General features: G+C 38.7%; 4 protein-coding genes and 1 long non-coding RNA gene across 8 annotated transcripts; 4 read left to right on the top strand and 1 right to left on the bottom strand.

Moving 5' to 3' along the window:
* The first annotated feature begins 296 nt into the window (after positions 1-296).
* LOC131312924 (auxin-induced protein 22D-like) lies at positions 297-2,081 on the top strand. The gene is made up of 3 exons (XM_058340949.1): positions 297-631; positions 1,058-1,260; positions 1,473-2,081. Exons 1-3 carry the CDS (start codon positions 435-437, stop codon positions 1,643-1,645), a joined length of 573 nt encoding a protein of 190 aa, XP_058196932.1. The 5' UTR covers positions 297-434; the 3' UTR covers positions 1,646-2,081.
* Positions 2,082-2,749: 668 nt separating this feature from the next.
* On the top strand, positions 2,750-3,416 carry LOC131312925 (uncharacterized). Its single transcript, XR_009196016.1, has 2 exons — positions 2,750-3,238; positions 3,276-3,416. It is a non-coding gene; the product is annotated as an uncharacterized LOC131312925 (long non-coding RNA).
* Positions 3,417-4,994: 1,578 nt separating this feature from the next.
* Positions 4,995-10,267, top strand: LOC131312923 (NADH dehydrogenase [ubiquinone] flavoprotein 2, mitochondrial). Its single transcript, XM_058340948.1, has 10 exons — positions 4,995-5,216; positions 5,325-5,357; positions 5,439-5,504; positions 6,784-6,900; positions 8,483-8,560; positions 8,695-8,800; positions 8,933-8,979; positions 9,449-9,526; positions 9,622-9,687; positions 9,776-10,267. Exons 1-10 carry the CDS (start codon positions 5,151-5,153, stop codon positions 9,881-9,883), a joined length of 765 nt encoding a protein of 254 aa, XP_058196931.1. The 5' UTR covers positions 4,995-5,150; the 3' UTR covers positions 9,884-10,267.
* Positions 10,268-11,202: 935 nt separating this feature from the next.
* On the top strand, positions 11,203-12,446 carry LOC131314184 (zinc finger A20 and AN1 domain-containing stress-associated protein 1-like). The gene has a single exon (XM_058342679.1). It carries the CDS (start codon positions 11,616-11,618, stop codon positions 12,057-12,059), a length of 444 nt encoding a protein of 147 aa, XP_058198662.1. The 5' UTR covers positions 11,203-11,615; the 3' UTR covers positions 12,060-12,446.
* A 635-nt stretch (positions 12,447-13,081) lies between these two features.
* On the bottom strand, positions 13,082-17,394 carry LOC131314182 (uncharacterized). Of its 4 annotated transcripts, none has more exons than XM_058342676.1 (7): positions 17,213-17,394; positions 16,964-17,085; positions 15,969-16,104; positions 15,795-15,871; positions 15,478-15,691; positions 13,995-14,108; positions 13,082-13,425 (listed from the first exon to the last, which is right to left on the bottom strand). In XM_058342676.1, exons 1-6 carry the CDS (start codon positions 17,271-17,273, stop codon positions 13,999-14,001), a joined length of 720 nt encoding a protein of 239 aa, XP_058198659.1. In that variant the 5' UTR covers positions 17,274-17,394; the 3' UTR covers positions 13,082-13,425; positions 13,995-13,998. The 4 variants fall into 4 exon arrangements, with proteins under 4 accessions (XP_058198659.1, XP_058198658.1, XP_058198661.1 ...); XM_058342675.1 differs by having other exon boundaries at positions 13,082-13,422; positions 17,213-17,391; XM_058342678.1 differs by having other exon boundaries at positions 15,496-15,691; positions 17,213-17,372.
* Positions 17,395-18,539: the final 1,145 nt, after the last annotated feature.

The following is an 18,539-nucleotide window of genomic DNA, read 5'->3' as shown; positions in this document are numbered from 1 at the left end:
ATTTTTTTTGCACCATATAAAAGATCTCGATGAGATATATCAAACAAGATTCATATTGGTAGAAAAATTATTTGCGTAAACACATTATTTTTTAACTTAAAATTACCTTTTTAAAAAATAAGTACTTATATTGAGTACTGAAACGGAGCCTAAGATTCATGATGCCAATCGTATGATAGAGACCGGCCGCGTGTAAGATAGGCGTGTGGGGTTTCTACTTTCCACATTCTCTCTCTCTCTCTCTCTAATCAGATTCAGCTCTATATAGTTCTCGTGTGCCATACCTTCTTCGAAAACACAAATCAATTCTCCATTGGTAAAACATAGCCTCCAGAAGAATACATCGGAATATTGCTACGCGTATCGTTGTCGGAAAGTTCAACCAAGAAGGTGGCCGGGTTTGTTGAACTATTTTACAAAGATTAGTGAGGGAGATGGAAAGCGCAATGACTTACGAGTCCGATCATCTTAATCTCAAGGCGACTGAACTGAGATTAGGACTGCCGGGGACAGCCGATGTGGCGACGGAGAAACAATTGTTTCCTAACAAAAGGTCCTCGTCGGAGATGATCAATGGCGCATTAGAGACCGAAAACGCCGAAGATCAAGACTCCTGTGCCCCCCCTGCCAAGTAAGTTACCAGAATTGTTTTTGATATTTCTTAGTGTTCGTGTCATTTGTGCGTCTAGAATCTCTAGATGATCATTTAGAATCGTAGAAAGCCTCACATTTGAATGACCAATCAGAGTTAATAGAACCTAAGAGGCCGAGAGGTTTTGAACTTGCACCTCAGAAGAAATAAACCTGTTTGGTTTTTAGAATTGTTCGCCGGGCCAACACCCTCACCGACAAGAGTTGATAATATCTAAGAAGTTTCAGATCCAACACATTGGTAGAACTTAGAAACAGTCTCATGATTTGATCACCAACCCCCCCTGATTGACATGAGTCGATTTTTGTCAATCATGTGATTATATGTGAGAATATTTTTTGCTTGTATGGAGTTGTATACAGCGACTAGCAGGGCTAACAATGGTTATGACTGATGTATTGGCAGGGCACAAGTGGTGGGGTGGCCGCCCGTCCGATCCTACCGGAAAAATTGCTTCCATCCAAAGAAAACTGAGCCGGACGCTTCAGGAATTTATGTGAAAGTGAGCATGGATGGAGCTCCTTATCTCAGGAAGATTGATCTGAATGTTTACCAGAGCTACACAGATCTCCTCAAGGCCTTGGAAATTATGTTCAAGTGCACTATTGGTAAGAACCCTTAACTTTCACAGAAGTGGATTTCGTCATACTATAACAGTTCAGAACCATCACGTCATTTGTAGTCTCAGCTCGAACTTGGATAATTTATAACTTTTTACGGAAGTAACAAAATAAGATCTCTATTTTGTCTAAGCCTTGAGACCAAATTGTTCATTTTGAAGTCTCAAAGTAATAGTACTTACTATTAATTCAATGTTCAGGTGTGTACTCAGAGGGGGAAGGATACAATGGATCTGATCAGGCACCCACCTATGAAGACAAAGATGGTGATTGGATGCTGGTTGGAGATGTCCCATGGGAAATGTTTGTTACCTCTTGCAAAAGGATGAGAATCATGAAAGGATCAGATGCCAAAGGCTTGGGATGTCCTTAAAAAGTTCATATATAGAACCCACAAACATTAAACACCATCACACACAAAACACAGGCCAGGGAGAGAAATCCCGTACGTTCAGTGGGAGGTTAATTAAGGTGCATAGACTTGCTTGAAGGGTTCGAATTCTCTCCCGTCCATGTTTGGATATTGGTATATTAGACGGGAGAGGATCGAATTCCTTTTTGGAACATAACAAAACTTGCAATTTTATTTGTGGCTTGGTTTTATTTAACTTTTAAGCCTTTGTGATTTTTTGGTTTTTGGCAAACCCATTGAACTGATTGAGCAAGAGATGGAGATACACATATCTGCTTCAGATATGTCTCTTTGTAAAGAAGTGGGGAAAAATTGTAATTGCATTTTCTTGCTAGGCCTTCATAGTAATAATATTCGAGAGGACGGTATATATATACGAAGTTAAGTATTGTTCACAGGTATGCTTTGCCGTGTTGATTGGAATTGAAGAAAGAAACAGGAAATAGAATATGTTAATTAATCTTTTTCTTAATTTGTTCAATTTACCATGTATTTATTGGTTGAGAACTAGTTCTGTATATATAATTAAAAAGTGTGCGCGTAAAATATTTACAGCAGCCAAATTAAAGTGAAGATGTCAATAGGTATTTAACAAAAAGATGGTTGCCATATCTCCATTCTTGGCTTAAAAAATGGGGATGTAGAACTTTTTTGAAGGCTTATGTGACAATTTGCTTTATCCAAAAAAACACCTCATAGTTTCCGATCAAATTTTGATGATCCGAGCCGCTCAATATGATCAGAACATGATTTTAAGGATACTCACGAGAAATCAACAAAAAAAATGACCGGAAAGGGCTTGATCCGAACAGTTTCAAACAATTTTTTATTGAACGGCTCAAATAAAACTGCTCAAATCAAGTCTTTCTCGATCATTTTTTTTGCTAATTTCTCGCGGGTACCCTTAAAATCACATTCTGCACACATTGAACGGTTCGGATCATAAAAATTTGATCAGAAACTATGAGTTTGAGATTTGGGGTGTTTTTTTGGGTGTCCCTTGAACCGTCTCGATATATATATATATATATATATATATATATATATATATATATATTTGTTGTAATTTATCAAGTTTTGGCCAAGATTGAGGGTATTGCTTAATAAAGTACTAAAGAAAAAAAAAGCACTAACAAGCACATAGATTTAAAACACAAATTCAAACACAATTGTGTTTGGGATCGTCCAATGCATACATATATTCGGACGGTTCCGGATAAAGTTGTGTCAGGATTAATGTTTTAAGTTTGTGTTCCTAGACTTTAAAAAAAAAAAAAATGAGACAACAAGTCATTGCATGACACTTAAGCTTTGACACTTTTATTAGAGTTGTTTCACATGCCAATTTTTTCACTTGGTATGTCACGTCAAATTTGATATCTTTCGTTGGAGATGCTCGCAACCAAGCATTGAAGTCTTGTAATAGTGGTTGTATTTTGAAGATAGAGTATTTGGATCGATGGAGTTTGTAAATAGTAAACATTCTAAAAGTACTTTGTGAATCGAATACTATGCATGGTTCATTGGTTATAGCCCCACAAATAGAGATTAGAGGTTTTTATTTATTTATTTATTTATCAGGAGATTAGAGGGTATTGGGTCGGGGATTCTCTAAGGCGTAAGACCAAATTGTTCATTTTAACCTAATTTATTCAAAAAGTGCATCTAAAATTCTAGAGTATGTAGCTATTTACACACATTCTAATGACATTTTACCTAATTTGATTTGGCTGTCTGAATATAGTCTACCATTTAAAGCTAAACAAATTTTGAGTAGCCGGTGAAAAAAGTGCTTCTTCCTGCCCCTTTCGCAAATAAAAGTTGTAGGAGTTGAAGGTGTCAACAGCGACCTGCGGCGAGAACAAGTAACATCTGGATGCAGATCACGGTTTATCTACTCACCTTTACGGCTCTACGAGCGAATCGGTGGATTCCGACACCGGAGTTGGGTTTTTTTTTTTTTTGCCTTTTTTCTTTGCATAAATTTTTTGTATTTTTCTGGACCAATATGTCCTTAATGAGAACTATAACTTATTTATTGTTCTAAATATATGTTCCTCTTCCCTCAAAAATAAAAAAAGTCGTAGCGAGTAATTTTTTTGTGCACTTCACCCACGCAAATTGCTTATCAGTGTTGGCCCAACACTGATATGTTGGGCTACACTCCACTATTTAGTCAGACTTGACCTGAAAATAGGCCCATCATTTCCTTCATCAATTTCAACGATGAACACATAAATAAATCTGAAAGCCCAAATACATAACAACCTAGTAAGAGGTGTTTGGGAGCCTACTTTTTGGCTTTTCATTTTTAATTTTTTGCCTTTTTGAATTATAGTCAGAATGTATTTTGTATTTGGTAGAGGGTTTGGATGATATGTGCTGAATGCATTTTGTAGCAGGAGTAGTGTTTGGGAGATATAGGATGAAAATGAATTATTGATTGTCTTTTTACTATATTGCCCCTGGTTATTACTACTTCTCAACCCACTTCTATTTTTCCATCAACCAAACGACTAACGGAACAAGTACTTTAAAAAAAAAAAAAAACTGTAATAAATCTTCTCTCACATATCTCAAACTCCACCACCGCCCTCCCTCGCCAATCTCCAAACCACCACAACTGCTAAATAGACCCATTTTTCCAGATCTAATAATGTGCATAAAAGTCAGGCCTTGGGTATTGAATTTGTGGGTTTTCAGATTTAACAGAAAATGGCGACGGGGAATAGGTCGAGTTTGTGTTATTTGTGGATGAACTTGAAGGGACAGAGACACACTGAAGAGACGCATAGCATTCGTGCTCCGTCGTCAAGTTCGACTTTAGGTGAAGGAGTTCTAGCAGATTATTGACAAATTAAGGGAGAGGGTAGTGGAGTCTTTTGGAGCAACTGGTGTACGGAAATGGGAAAAGCTCATCTTTCCCTCTTTTTCACTTCTCTTCTTCATTGTTCAAATCAGAGAACTCATTCTTATGGAACTCGGGTTTCTCAACCAAACATCCAAAAAAGGAAAAGGGAAAAACGAAAATGGGAAAATGAGCCTCCCAAACAGGCCCTAAATCTCACGGCCCCAGTTTTAGCTCCGACTTAGTATAGTCCAGGATTATCTATGCCGAAAAACTCGTGCCTCTGTGTCGAAAGGTTTTTCGGCCTTTGAAATTTTTTTTTTCTTGTCATCCGGTATACATCAACGGAAATTAGCAGGGTGATAGTATATTAGTCAATGAGAGGTTCAGAAGCTATCCATAGTCCTGAAACCCAAACTTGTTTTCCGTGGGACTCGAACTCAGGTCACCACTGTGGAAAGCACACGTACGATTACAAACGGTACAAACCACAAATACTACTCATCCGCATGCGTTATACGCACCCCTGTAAACGTTAGACCCTCTCACCTCAGTCACAGGGACGAGGACCTCGCTCTCTCTCTCTCTCTCTCTCTCATCATCATCATCAGATCGAAGATGCTCGCTCGCCGTGCGACTCAACGTTTGCTTGAGATCCGTCGAGCTTTCCGCCAAATTCCCCAGGTTCCCTCCTAATTTTCCCTCATTTTCTCACTTTTTTTCCGAGCAAAACAACTCCGATTTCTTGTTTTTCGATCTCATTTCTTTCTTTCTTTCTCTTAATTTATGCAGGCTTCTCGGTCCTTTTCCACTGCCCTAAACTACGTAAGTTTGATCTTCTAGGGGTTTTAGGTCTAGTGCAGCTCGAATTTTTTAAGTTTAATCGAGTGATTATTTTTGTTGCAGCACCTTGATACTCCCGATAACAAACCCGACCTTCCATGGGAATTCAATGACGCAAACAAAGAAAAGGTAAAATGACGTTTTAGACTTCAAATTATTAGACGTTTGGTTATCCATCTACTGTATACGTTTGTGTGTGCATATTTCTATGGGAAAAATTGGAAGGATTTGATTCCCTATCCTTCATTTAGCCTCATTCCACTTGGTTTGATGGAATCTTTATTCATTTAGTCTCATTCCACTTGGATTAACAGAAACTTTGGAGTTCCAAGAAGGATTGGGCTTCTGCATATTGAAGTGTTTTGTATGCTAAACAGTACCTGTGTATGTAGACAGATACATATACTTTTTGATGGTATTCTAGATCAATGTTGTCAATTCCATACCGGCAAGCATACCATTTTCTCTATTGGCACGGTACGTACCAGAATCAGCGTGTATTGCGGTATTGTTCTGGATTGACCGCAACATGTATTTCAGAGATTTTTATATATTTACAAAAAACCAAAAAAATTAAATAGAGACGTAAATAAATTGATATGCCTTAAGATTAGTCCTAAATATTAAATTAAGATGATTAACATATTACAGATTCCAAGTTTTGTTATATTATCTTGAAATTCAAGCATTTTTAAGCAAAAGAAAAAAATTATGCAATTTTTTTTGTACCGGATGAGATTCCGGTACAAGCACGGTACCGATTGGTACACCAGGTTTCTACAGGTATGGGCCGGTACTTGGGCATTACAAACACACCTAGGTATGTGTACCATTTTATTGCCCGTCCGGTACGGGATTGACAACATTGTTCTAGGTACAGAAAATGTTTCTGCTTTTTTTTGGGGGTATTCTAGATCTAGGTATCTAATTTCCGGCAATGTATTTTTTTTCTTTCAATCACACATGTATGGTGATAACGATATCGTGATTTCTTAGCTTGTGCAATGGCCATGATAAGTACAGCATTGAGCCCTGAGCAAAGCTAATGTATTTTTTATGTACTAATTTCCAGCTCATAAGGATAGCTAGGGGATTAGGGGTTCTTATCTATTATCTACTGCAATTCACTATGTGGACCCATTCAGCGAGTTTCTATTGCCCAGTACAGTCTAGACTCTAGAGTTAATTTCTTCTTGGTATGTATTGCATTGAAAGTTGTAAATGGTCTGCCCTTTGGGGATTGTGTACTGAATTAAGGTCGGAAGTACCTTTTCCCTCCTGATCAAAGCTATTGGATAGCTAAACCTTGTATTTTTTTTATCAGCATAGCTAAACCTTGTTGACTCAGCACATTGTATGCTTCTCAATCTTGAATTCTGACGCTTGCCATTTTATTCTATGTTTGTAGGTGACGGAGATATTATCACACTATCCATCCAACTACAAACAGTCTGCGGTCATTCCTCTGCTAGATCTTGCGCAACAGCAGCATGGAGGGTGGCTTCCTGTTTCAGCAATGAATGCAGTATGTTTCGTGAATCTGAAAGCAGTTTCTATTTTCCTTCTACAGATACATTTCATTCGTAGCATTTGTTTCTGTGGGTGTCTTTGAAGTTTTTCCAACTATCAGCATTTTCTTCCTAAAGCTTCTTTGAACACCATTGTGCCCCGCATTTCTATGACAAAAAGTTATCGATTTTGAATGAGCTCTTGACAAGCTTTTGTATAGACATGGTAGCTTAACCTCTGTTGCCCTTCTGGTCATTGCTAGTTACCTTGGCTAATGTTTGTTTACTTACGAAACCCTGAAGTAGCCCAATACGGAGTCTAAATTCTAAACTCTCGTGACTATCCTAAAGTTGTTGGAATTCTCTGTTTGAGAGACCTAACTTCTTTCTGAGTGCATAACATGTTTGTAATAGTTTTATTTGCGCCAAATATTGTACTTCGTCAAATTATTGTTCGATCAACTGGTATGATATTCGATGAATACCAACAATCATATGACCTAAGTTTCATGCCCAAAGTTTCCTTAAGAAGTTGTCGATGTTGAGTTTCTACATTGATGAAACACTGTTAGGGAATCTGTCCAGCTAGTGATGAACATAAGTTATGCGAAATTTTAAAGAGAAGAATCTAGTTCTGGATTGAGTGAAAAGCAGAGAGATTCTTGCTAATACTTTGATTCTTACGTGTTATTGAGAAATTATACAGAACAATTTAGTAATTATGTTTTACTCTATGTCTGTGATGACGTTTCTAAGAAGAAAAGAAACAATTATATCAATAAAAGGTCCATGCCAATGATACCCGTCCATTATATCAGGGAAAAATTCAGCTCATGGGTAGCCATGGCTGGGCCATGAATTGCAGCTCGTTGAGTCTCCTTGACATTTCATCGATCCTACATTCAAGGAATAAACAGTATTCTAACTATAAAAAATAATCTTGTTAGATTGGCTGGTGATGTGAAATTGTTGTTAACTTGCGAGTATCAAACATGTGCTGCTTTGACGTCTACGCCTTTGTAAGTACATGGATACATACTGCCTTGCAGAATACGTAGTTTCATGCCTTTGCCATATTTGACAAGTATTTCCTTTCTATCTCTGTGTCATGTCTCTGAATATTTTCTTTCGGCCGTGTTGCTATCACGACAGGTCAAGAGTTAACCCATGTTCTTTTTTTTTTGGTCAACATTGTATACATTAGCGGGGGTTAGTGGGGGATGTTAGAGTTAGCACAAGGAGGTCCGGAGGCTATCCATAGCCCCGCCCCCCAAAGCCCCGCCCCCATGGGACTCGAACCTTGGTCACCACTGGGGGGAGGGAGATGAGCAATCAACTTCACTAGAAGTTGTTAGATAACCCATGTTCTAGGTTATTGCTTTTAGCCCTATCGGGTTTTATCCTTCTAAGGATGACTGATCAAGTTCTTATTTGTACTAACTAGAGGGGAATGAAAAACGAGAGAGAGAGAGGTTTCGAAAGAAAACGAAAAAGAGACCAAACTAGAAACTAGGGATAAGCTTCCGTTTTCCAAGGCTCAAGGATTGTCCTCTGTGTTAAATTTCAGCATTCTAATGAATGTTGGTGTTTGTGGTACAGGTGGCTAAGGTTATAGAAGTTGCTCCTATCCGTGTGTACGAGGTTGCAACATTCTATTCAATGTTCAACCGTGCAAAGGTGAGGAAGTAGACTTTCTTTTTTCCCTGACTCTTGGATTGTGAATTCTGTCATTTTGATACCAATTTCTCAAATTTTGTTTTATCTTGCAAGTTTCAGCGTTCAAGTGTAAGCTTCTTCTATTGATTCTGCAGGTTGGCAAATACCACCTTTTGGTTTGTGGCACAACACCTTGTATGATTCGTGGTTCACGAGAAATTGAAGATGCCTTACTAAAACACTTGGGGGTTAAGCGCAATGGTACGATTTCAATTATATGCCCTCTATTCTTCTCATTTTGATCTGATTGGTACCTTTCAGAAAATTTCTCATGGAAGATTGTGCAGCTGGAGCACAAACAGAATATTAATTTACAGAACTTGTGATGTGCAGAAGTAACCAAGGATGGCATGTTTTCTGTTGGAGAAATGGAATGCATGGTTAGTTTGTTCTTAGTTCTTACTCATTGGTCTTGGCCTGCATTTCTTGATGGTTTTACCACTGGTTTTGCTCAACTAGGCTAGGAGTGGATAGAAAGTACATTGTTTTCTTGAATTCCCATGATTGCTAAGTTAATATTAAAAACAAGTAGCACCATTCATTCATCAATTTATTCCGATTTACCAAGGCAAAGAAAAGTAAACTTCATGATGAGCGAGCCTAAAAATTGAAAAAATGAGTATTCAAATAAATTGCAGATGGGGCAAGCTTCTTACTGTTCCTATGGCTTGCCTTTGTCTTTTGCTTCCTGCTGCTGCTTATCTCACCATCCTGGAGAGGCAACTAAAAATCAAGAGAGAACATGTGTTTTAGATGCCTTTCTGCAATTTTGATGTGATCTAAGCAGTTTGCACATATATATCCTCGACGAACAATGCTTGGGGCAATAAATCATTGTGTTTTCTACAGGGATGTTGTGTAAATGCTCCTATGATAACAGTGGCTGACTACTCCAGTGGATCAGAAGGATACACCTACAATTACTTTGTGAGTACATCTAATTTTCCGACCTCGGGTGTTTTCACATCACCTAAATAGAAGCTTTTCGAGCTTTATGTTTGTGTCTTATGTCAAACATGCAGGAGGATGTTACTCCAAAGCGAGTGGTTGAGATAGTTGAGATGTTAAGAAAAGGGGAGAAGCCACCGGTAAGGCAACTGTAAGGTTTAAATCTGTTTCTACTGCGTGATTGTGGATATGGTGTGCTTATTATCTGTTATCATATGTGCATCTCAGCGCGGCACTCAGAACCCCATGCGCCTTAATTGTGGACCAGAAGGTGGGAATACTACATTGTTAGGTGAGCCCAAGCCTCCCCCATGCCGGGATCTGGATGCATGCTAAAGCAAATTGGGTAAATTTTTCCGTTGAATAATCCAGGCTCATATGTTCATGGGCATCCCTGAGTTGTAAACCGTTCTTGACTTCAATTTTTTGGATTTCCCTGCTTAACTGGATTTGGTTATATTTAATCTCCATATAAGGTCATTGCCTCTCAAGTTAGCTCGACTGCAATGTCTTTGTTCACTTCATAATCAAACCTAAATGGACAGTTGACAGTGTTTAGTGTGAGAACGCTTGATTTGTTGTGGAGCCAAGATGAGTTTTAAGTTCTTGATGTTGCATTTGTTTGGGTTACTCGATAATACACATCAGCCCTCGACACGGGCGAGAACTTTGACATGTGTTTCACTGTTTTGCTATTCAAATACTTGCTTGTTGAAACCACATTATGCGTTGCTTTTGTATTTGCTTCTGGTTTTTACTACTCCCATTGTTCCGTATTCGGCGCGAGTTCATTATCATCCAACCTTTCGGGTACTGAAATTACAAGTCTTACTTAAAAGTTCCTCATTTTTAGTAAGTGAATTTCTCATACTTGCTGCCGCAATTTTCTTGCAATTGTTTTCCAACTAATTTAGCAGATGCAGCGCGGGTTTAATGCTTGGTTTTGGTTTTGGTTTAAACATCTCATGTAACAGTTTACTATCCGACGATCGAAAGTGCAATCTCTATCAATTTCTCTGGATTCGGTTTTGGTGGAGTTCTTCTAGGTGATGTTCTTCTATGAAAAGTCTGTGTGAACGGACTTTCTGGTTGACTTAATGGTGGGACATTGAAATCAATTTCTCCAATAACCAGAGAACTGAAATAATTGAAATATAATCTAATTGGAAATTTGCCGTAATTAAAAAGAGTTCTGATTGAAGTATAATCTAGTATGGATGGTATTTTCATGGCCTATAGTTTGGACCTCTCTTATGGTGACACGTCGCAAACTTCACCAATTATACCTAGAACTCCACCAAAATCGAATTCCGTTAAAACTTATTTATATATTTCCTAAAAGAATCTCCTGCCATTCAAAAACAGAATTTTCCTTCTGATTGGGAATTCCAGAATGTGCTAGGGGCACATCTGTGCTACATCTCAGCCGCATCTCTCTCACATACAGGTGGAACCCGTTCTGATTGGGAATTCCAAAACGTGCTAGGGCACATCGTGCCACACCTTTCTCACATACAAGTGAGACCCGTTGGGTGTGGCTAAAGTGTAACACAATTGATGTACCTCTAGCATTTTTGGGAATTCCAAAATTTGTTTCTAGATTCTTCAAGAAGCTATGCCCCTAGCATTTTTGGGAATTCCAGCATTTGTTTCTAGATTCTTCAAGAAGCTATGTGGGTCCCTAGTTTTCCCAATTCTCTTTGGTTTGGAATTTTTTCATTTTAATGGTACACGTTACCAGTTTATCTTATTCAATTTCTAAAATAAAAAAAAATTATTCAAAAACGACTAAAGAATCACAACTCTAATTTCCTTGTACAATTGGAAATCCCAATTCCAACAAGTATTGAAACACTGCAATTGCCTATAAATACCCCCCATAATTTTTCTCTTCGTCTTCAAGTAGAATTGGCTATATTTGTCAAACCACCCTCTTCAGTAGCCGACCTTAGCAATAGCTTATCTATAACTATTCGCATAATCCAGAGACAACGAACTAGAACTAGGAGAGAGAGAGAGAGAGAGAGAGAGAGAGAGAGAGAATAAGAAGTAGAAGAAAAGAAGAGAGATGGGTTCTGAAGGCATCCAAGAATCCGAGCCTAAGCTATGCAAGAACGGATGCGGGTTTTTCAGCACGTCGGCGACCATGAACTTGTGTTCCAAGTGCTACCGAGACCTCCGCGGCAAGGAAGAGCAAGCGGTGTCCGACAAAAAAGCCTCAACGGCGAAACTTGATGACGATGATTTCAGGGTGTTTAAAGCTCATGTTGCATCTTTGCTGTCGCCGTCAACTGGGTTTGAATCAATGGGTAAGGCAGCGCCGAAAAGGTGCTCGAGCTGCAACAAGAAGGTGGGACTGGTGGGGTTCCTGTGCCGGTGTGGGGCCACATTCTGTGGAGCCCACAGGTACCCGGAGGAGCACGAGTGCAAGTTCGATTTTAAGGCTGTGGGGAAGGACACCATTGCTAGGGATAATCCGGTGGTCAAGGCCGATAAGGTGGTGAGGTTTTGAGATGATGAAGCGGGAACCGGGGGGCTTGCAGAGCACAAGTGCTGGACGTGCAAACGACATTGCTAGGCTGGGTATTAAAAGGAGGCTTCTTGCTAGTTGGTTTTTTTTTATTACCCAAAGCGACACAGCCAGTACACGTGTTGACCACAAAGGGTTAGGAGCCTCCTTGATTCCGATGAAGCGTACTTCATCTTCTTTTTCTTTTCTTGTCTTTTTATCATGACTTTATCATCTATTTGTTTTATTGGTTTGGGTGGATTTTCGAATTGCTTGAGGGTGGTGGGAAAACACAATTTGTTTTCTGAAAGACTCAGAACTGTTCTTTACTTTTGGTTCTGTTTTGTGATCTCTGTACTGCTTAATTTGTGTAGCTCACTGTTATGCGTAGCTTGACTATATTTTTAGTAGTACTTGTTAGTTCGATGATTAATCTTCAGTTCCCATAATTGCTAACACCATTCCACAATGCTACCAACAATCAAACTTTTTTGCTGGTTTTAATCGACAAACAATTTCGAGGAGTTGAAATCGTACTCATTCCTTCAATAATGTTATGATAATCAACTTTGTTATGCTAGTTCTCATGAATCACATAATTCTTGTGGGTCGTTGTCTTCGAAGTCCGGATGTGTTGGGTTTGGGCCTAGATCGGTGCTGTGGTGGTGGTGTGGTTTCGCCTGTGGTTGGTGGCCTGCGGCTTGGTGGGGCAGCGGGATGGGTTGATCTGTTTAGGGTTCGGCAGTGGTGGTGCCGGGTCGGGCTTAGCCCATTTTTGGACTGGGCTTGGCCCGTCTCTTTGAGCTTTGTTGTAGATTTGGGTCACAGACCCATAGGGTTAGGTTCTAGGCTTGGCCCAATGGGTGTAATGGGGCTTTGCCCCAATAGGTGTTTTCCTAGATTGGTTTCTTATTAACCTAGGCTTTGGTCTCGGGTGGACAGATGATAGTCCTTAGCTTGGCTTGCATGACATATCATCGGAAGAATGCTCTCTAAACAATAGTCAGGGGCAACGGGACTAGTAATGGCACAACCAGAAGGGGCTATTGAAGAACAATAAGAATCAGTACAAAAATCATATGAGCAATTCCTAGTTGAAAAGTTACTTTAGAATTCTACACAACTGCCCTAGCAGGAAAACTATCTTCTGATCTCAATTGTCATCCGCAGCTCTTCGGTAATCTACACAAGTTAGCTACAGATGTTCAGCTAATGGATCTAGTCAGAGTTATGCTTAATAATCAGAGCCGTTCCAATCCGATGGTTACTGTTTGGATCCTTCAGTTATGGGCCTCTGTCATTTCCATTACACTTCAGTGGAATGTGCAGATCTTGAATGCTGCAAGCTTTTTGCTCGATTCCATTCCTTCTAGAAGCAATATTCTTCATCAGCGATTGGAAGCATAAACAAGCCAGATAATAGAGAGTCAAGTTCTCCATGGTTGTGCATAACCGCAACAAAAATGATGATAAAGGAAATACTGTTTTTACTAAATTGGGCTTTCTTTTATTTGCCACTATATATTCTTAAACCCTAGTATCGTATCATCACAATAAGCTATTCTAATGAACAAAACATATGATGAATGTGATCAAGAACGTATGTCAACATGCATGCACATATACGAAGCCTGTGCCCGTGTACTCGTGTAGAAACCTTCCAAATAAAGGTCAATGTACAATGTTTTACACATGCATGTTAACTGGTTTTTCAACTTTCCACTACTATATGACAGTAAAATGCTTTGAATCCAAATGTCTAAGAACTAAGAAGGGAATGTTGACCACATAAGCCTTCCAAAAGCAGCCTTTCCCAAAGCTGCTAAAACTTCACAGTATATTTAAATCCCATAGACAAATGAAATGTTTGATGGTCCTAACAAATGGACTACTGAATGTTCTATAACATAATTGGTGAATGTTCCGTAAGATAAATACCTTTCTATTCATTCTTTAATTGATTTTGATGCTGCACAAAAAACTCTTTGGCATTACGTGCCACCTCTGCTTCCAATATTGCTTCCAACACTATGTCTGATCCTTCTGCATTATCTGATACCAAACTGACAGGTTATTTCTCTTCATAAGTTTTTGAATGTAAAAATGCAAGCACATGGCCAGACTATGCATCAAATATGCATGATAGGTAACACAAAACCTAATGGACAAATAACATGCACAAACGGAAAGCACTGATCAAGCAAGCCAGAATTTTCAAAACTAATATTTACAGGCATTAAAAGCCGAGGTATTCTTGGACACAACAAAGGTCTATGTTACATGTATTCGAGTAGAGTGCAGGTGTAGGTATGTGTCTATGTGTCAGATTCATCTGCATTAATTCTCAAGGACATTGCATGCATAATATAAGAATTCTCCATAGCCTGTTCCTTTAACTTTCCCAGGATAAATGGTCTTTATAAATGCCATTGCATGCATAATATAGGAGTTCTATTGATTGTTTACGTTAAATTTGAGTTCCAAAATATGCTTGCAAAGTGAAAGCCCAACTAATCATGTCGGACACGGATCTTATACCCTTATCTAAGTATAAAGCCGCACATGTACTCAAAACATTTAAAGGAGTACACTTAACATAGAGGCAAAGGTAGTAAAGGAGGACCTACGGTTGGCTAATGCAAGTTTCATTACTAACCAATTTGACGCAAGTGTTAAACTTTTTGAAAGATAAATCAGTCCCCCTCTACTTGAGAGGGTAAAACGGTACTTTTGTGGAAGCATCAGCTGAAGTTGTCAAGCATAAGAACTAGGTTCGAGTCTGAGGGTAGTCACTTGTGCAAATAACACAAGTTCCAAAAAACATGGTTAGATGAAAATGGGGTCAAAGAATAGTTTTCACTTGTCTTGAGTCAAAATTCTAAGAGGCGTATTCAACTCATTCTACAACTCCTCAACTTGTCAAAACTCTCGCACGAGCAGTAGGACTATACAGCATTGCTTCATCTATTGAAGGTCCAGTACATTCCTAACCATTGCACCAAATTTTGGAACTTCCTTTCGAGATCACAATTACAGCTCAAAGGAGACATCGAAATGTTGCTATTCCATCAAAATTCAAAAGAGGCTTCAAAATTTCCCGACACCTTAAAACATGTGAAACGTGACGAGCCCAATTTCATCTCTTCTAGAACCTCCTCACTTAGGAAAGCAATTTCCATAAAAGCATCACTTATAGAAACAAACAGATTGCAAGTACATATAGGCTATATAGCTTCAACTGAAACAAAGGCAATTTGATGGATACACACATCCCAAATAACAGATTCAGAAATTTGCCATTCTAGTCACTAAGAATTCCTGATATGACCAAAACAGAAACTACTTTACACTAGGACTAAGAGGTAACAAAACTTCACATGTAAGAAGCAACATTCTAAGATGCAAACTCGTGGTGTTGTACCGAAGAGAAGATTATTACCCTTGCAATCTGGCAGCAATCCAGTGCTTTCAGCGGATACCGGCAGAACCATAAGACCAGATTCATCAGTTAGCTCGTCAATAGCTTCACTACTTTTCTTCAACCCCGAGTTAAGAGCCGCCGATTCAGCCAATTTAGCATAAGCTGTTGCTTGACTGTGCATATCAGAAAATCCTGAGGTTGCTGACATAAAATTCTGGGGAAAATGAAGGGAAAGAAAATACTTCATCAATATTGATATAAGTCACTCGGGTTAAACCAATATCATATCGATAATTTGTTATAATGCTTAGCAAAACCTTGGCATCTGAAATAGTTGGTCTGTTCTCAATGTCAGGTTGTTGGGTTGCATCAGGTTTTGGTAGTTCAGCATTATCTGGAACAGAACGAGAACCACCAAATGCGTCAAATTCACTCATGAAAAATCAAATCTATTCGTTTCAGAATTGAAAGGTCTCAGAAAAATACGATACCACTAGAAACAGATGTTTGGTCAATATTGTCCACAAGCCTCCGAGTCAATGGACCAGGATTCATAAAAGAGATGGTTCGAATTTCATGACGTATGGCCTCTAGTTGAGACATTGTATCTTGAAGTTCTTTATGCACCTGGGAGTTACATGCCACGAGAACGTCAGAACACACTACCAATGCAATGCTGTTTATTCCAGTCAAAGGAAACACGTGTGTGAACTACACAACACAATATCATAGAGTTTTCACAGAACTTTAACTCTCTGTTTGTAGTTCTTGAGAACTAATTCTGCATAGAACTTTGACTAAAACTTGGTTGGCTGATGGTTCAAACATCTTTTTCAGGGATTACTTGGAAAATAACATGTCTTCTAGAAAAGGAAAATGCTAATAATAGCCCAATGCATTGTCAATATGGTAGAAAAATGGCCAAAAAAATGTGTTGTGCCTTGAAAGCGTTAAAAGTGCATCGGAAACTGTATTTTTTTTTGTATTCTTCTTCCCTTATTGACCACCCAGTGGGCTGCCAATAGCATAACCGTTAAAAAAATATTAGACAAATGTTTCCACATTCTTAAAAATCATTTCTACTGGAAAATAGATAAGATCCAGAAGTAACTATTGCTAATCTTATTCCGAAAACAACCACCAAACAAGGATTGATACCCGTAAGACACAACTCAAAAAGTAGATTCAACAAGGTAATTGATTTTGACACCCTCTTTTTCCATAACCGTTCTCCCTTTTTGTCCTCATGTGATGTTAATTTACAAATTTAACCTTTTTTTTGTATACTCTTTCAGAATTAGAAGGACAACGATGTAAATTCACATCACAAGAAGACAAAAAAGAGTGTGTGAAAATCACTACCGCTTGAATAACATGACATTCTTTTTTGCAGAATAACACAATAAGCTAAATACTGTGATACAACTAATCAGCTATTTGTACCTAATTTACCTATATGTTGGGGGGTGGGAGGATAGAGAAAGACCTGACGAGCTTGATTTTGCTGCATGATATTATCGAATTGGCCACGAGCCAGTTGGACGTATCCGATGGCACGACCTGCTAATCTCCCGACGGTTCTCGCTATTATTGGGAGATCCTTGGGACCTAATAATGCCGTTCGTTTAGTAAAATAATCACAAAGAATTTGACTGCAACATTTGACCACCGCCTTTGCATACATACATACATACGTATATGTGTGTAGAGAGAGAGAGAGGGGGGGTGGGGGTACCGATGACTGCAGCAGTGGCTCCAAGGAGTAGGAACACCTCTCCGTACGAAAACCCCAACATCTCTTCCCGCTGCTTCTTTTCCTCCGACGGATGCCGATGTGCGCCTGAGTAAAATCGGGAAGTTAACACTTCGCCCCCCTATACTTTAGTTTTATTAAAAAATTAGTCTTAGGTCCACGGCAAGAAACTTGAAGAGTCTTTAGTCCACTTCCCAAGTTATTAAAGTCTCTAGTCCATTTTTAACATTTCATAGTAGGCCCAATCCACTCTATTTTAATTTAATATTTATACCCTCCTGCAACATCATCGCCAGGAAGTTGACCGACGTCAAAAAGTTAGCGTGGAAAATTGGTCGGCGCCGAAAAATTGGCCGGAAAATTTAGGCACTTTCATATGGTTTTAGGGTGCACTTAGTTTTATAGGGTTTTAGTAGTTTAGGCACTTTCATTGGATTAAGAATTTTAGGCACTTTCATAGCGTTTTAGGGTGCACTTAGTTTATTAGTATGGTTTTAATGATTTAGGCACTTTCACAAGATTTTAATGGTTTGGGCATTTAGTTTCATATGGTTTTAGTGGTTTAGGCACTCCAACAAACTTTCCGGTGGTGATGTGGTGAGCGGGGTGGGGGTGGTGGAGTAGGGGTGGGGGTGGTGGAGATGGACTTATTAAGCAAGTGGATTAGGAACTCTACAAATTATTGAAGTGGACTAAAGACTCTACAAGTTTCTCACAGTGGACTTATCACTAAATCTCCCTTTTTATTCAGTTTTGTCTTTTGACGTACTGTTTTATCAATCTGACCATTTAAGAGCATCTCTACTTCTTACTCAGATTTTTACCCAAATTTGATTTGGTAATATGTGTTTCAATGGGTAAACTCAAAGCCAAGCACCAATATGCACAAATTTGAGTAAAAACTTCATTAATGGCAATATTGTAAATTTAAAGGTGTGAAACTTACCTTCAAAAATTTGAGTATGGGTTTGAATCTAAATTCGGGTAAAACTCAAATTTGGTATAGGTTTGGGTAAGGAGTGAATGAGGGTTTTGGGTATTTTTACTCAAATTTGAGTTTGAGTCAAGATTTGAGTAAGCAGTGGAGATGGTTTTTTTTTACTCCAATTTTGTGAGGTTTTTTTCAAAGTACTCCTTTTAAAAAAAAAAACAATTAGCCAAAGTATTCTAATTTTCAAACTATTTTTAAAACAACTCGGTATAGTCATTTGAAATGGTGCTACCCAAGTTATTAGCGCTATGTGTCATGTGGCGCTAACTCCGTACCACACAACTATATTACGTGGAACTAGTGTGGTTGGAAGATGTG

Source organism: Rhododendron vialii, chromosome 13a, assembly GCF_030253575.1.
Source record: "Rhododendron vialii isolate Sample 1 chromosome 13a, ASM3025357v1".
In the NCBI taxonomy this organism is placed as follows: domain Eukaryota; kingdom Viridiplantae; phylum Streptophyta; class Magnoliopsida; order Ericales; family Ericaceae; genus Rhododendron; species Rhododendron vialii.
The sequence above is the reverse complement of the archived record's forward strand: the minus strand, read 5'-3'. Positions and strand labels throughout refer to the sequence as shown.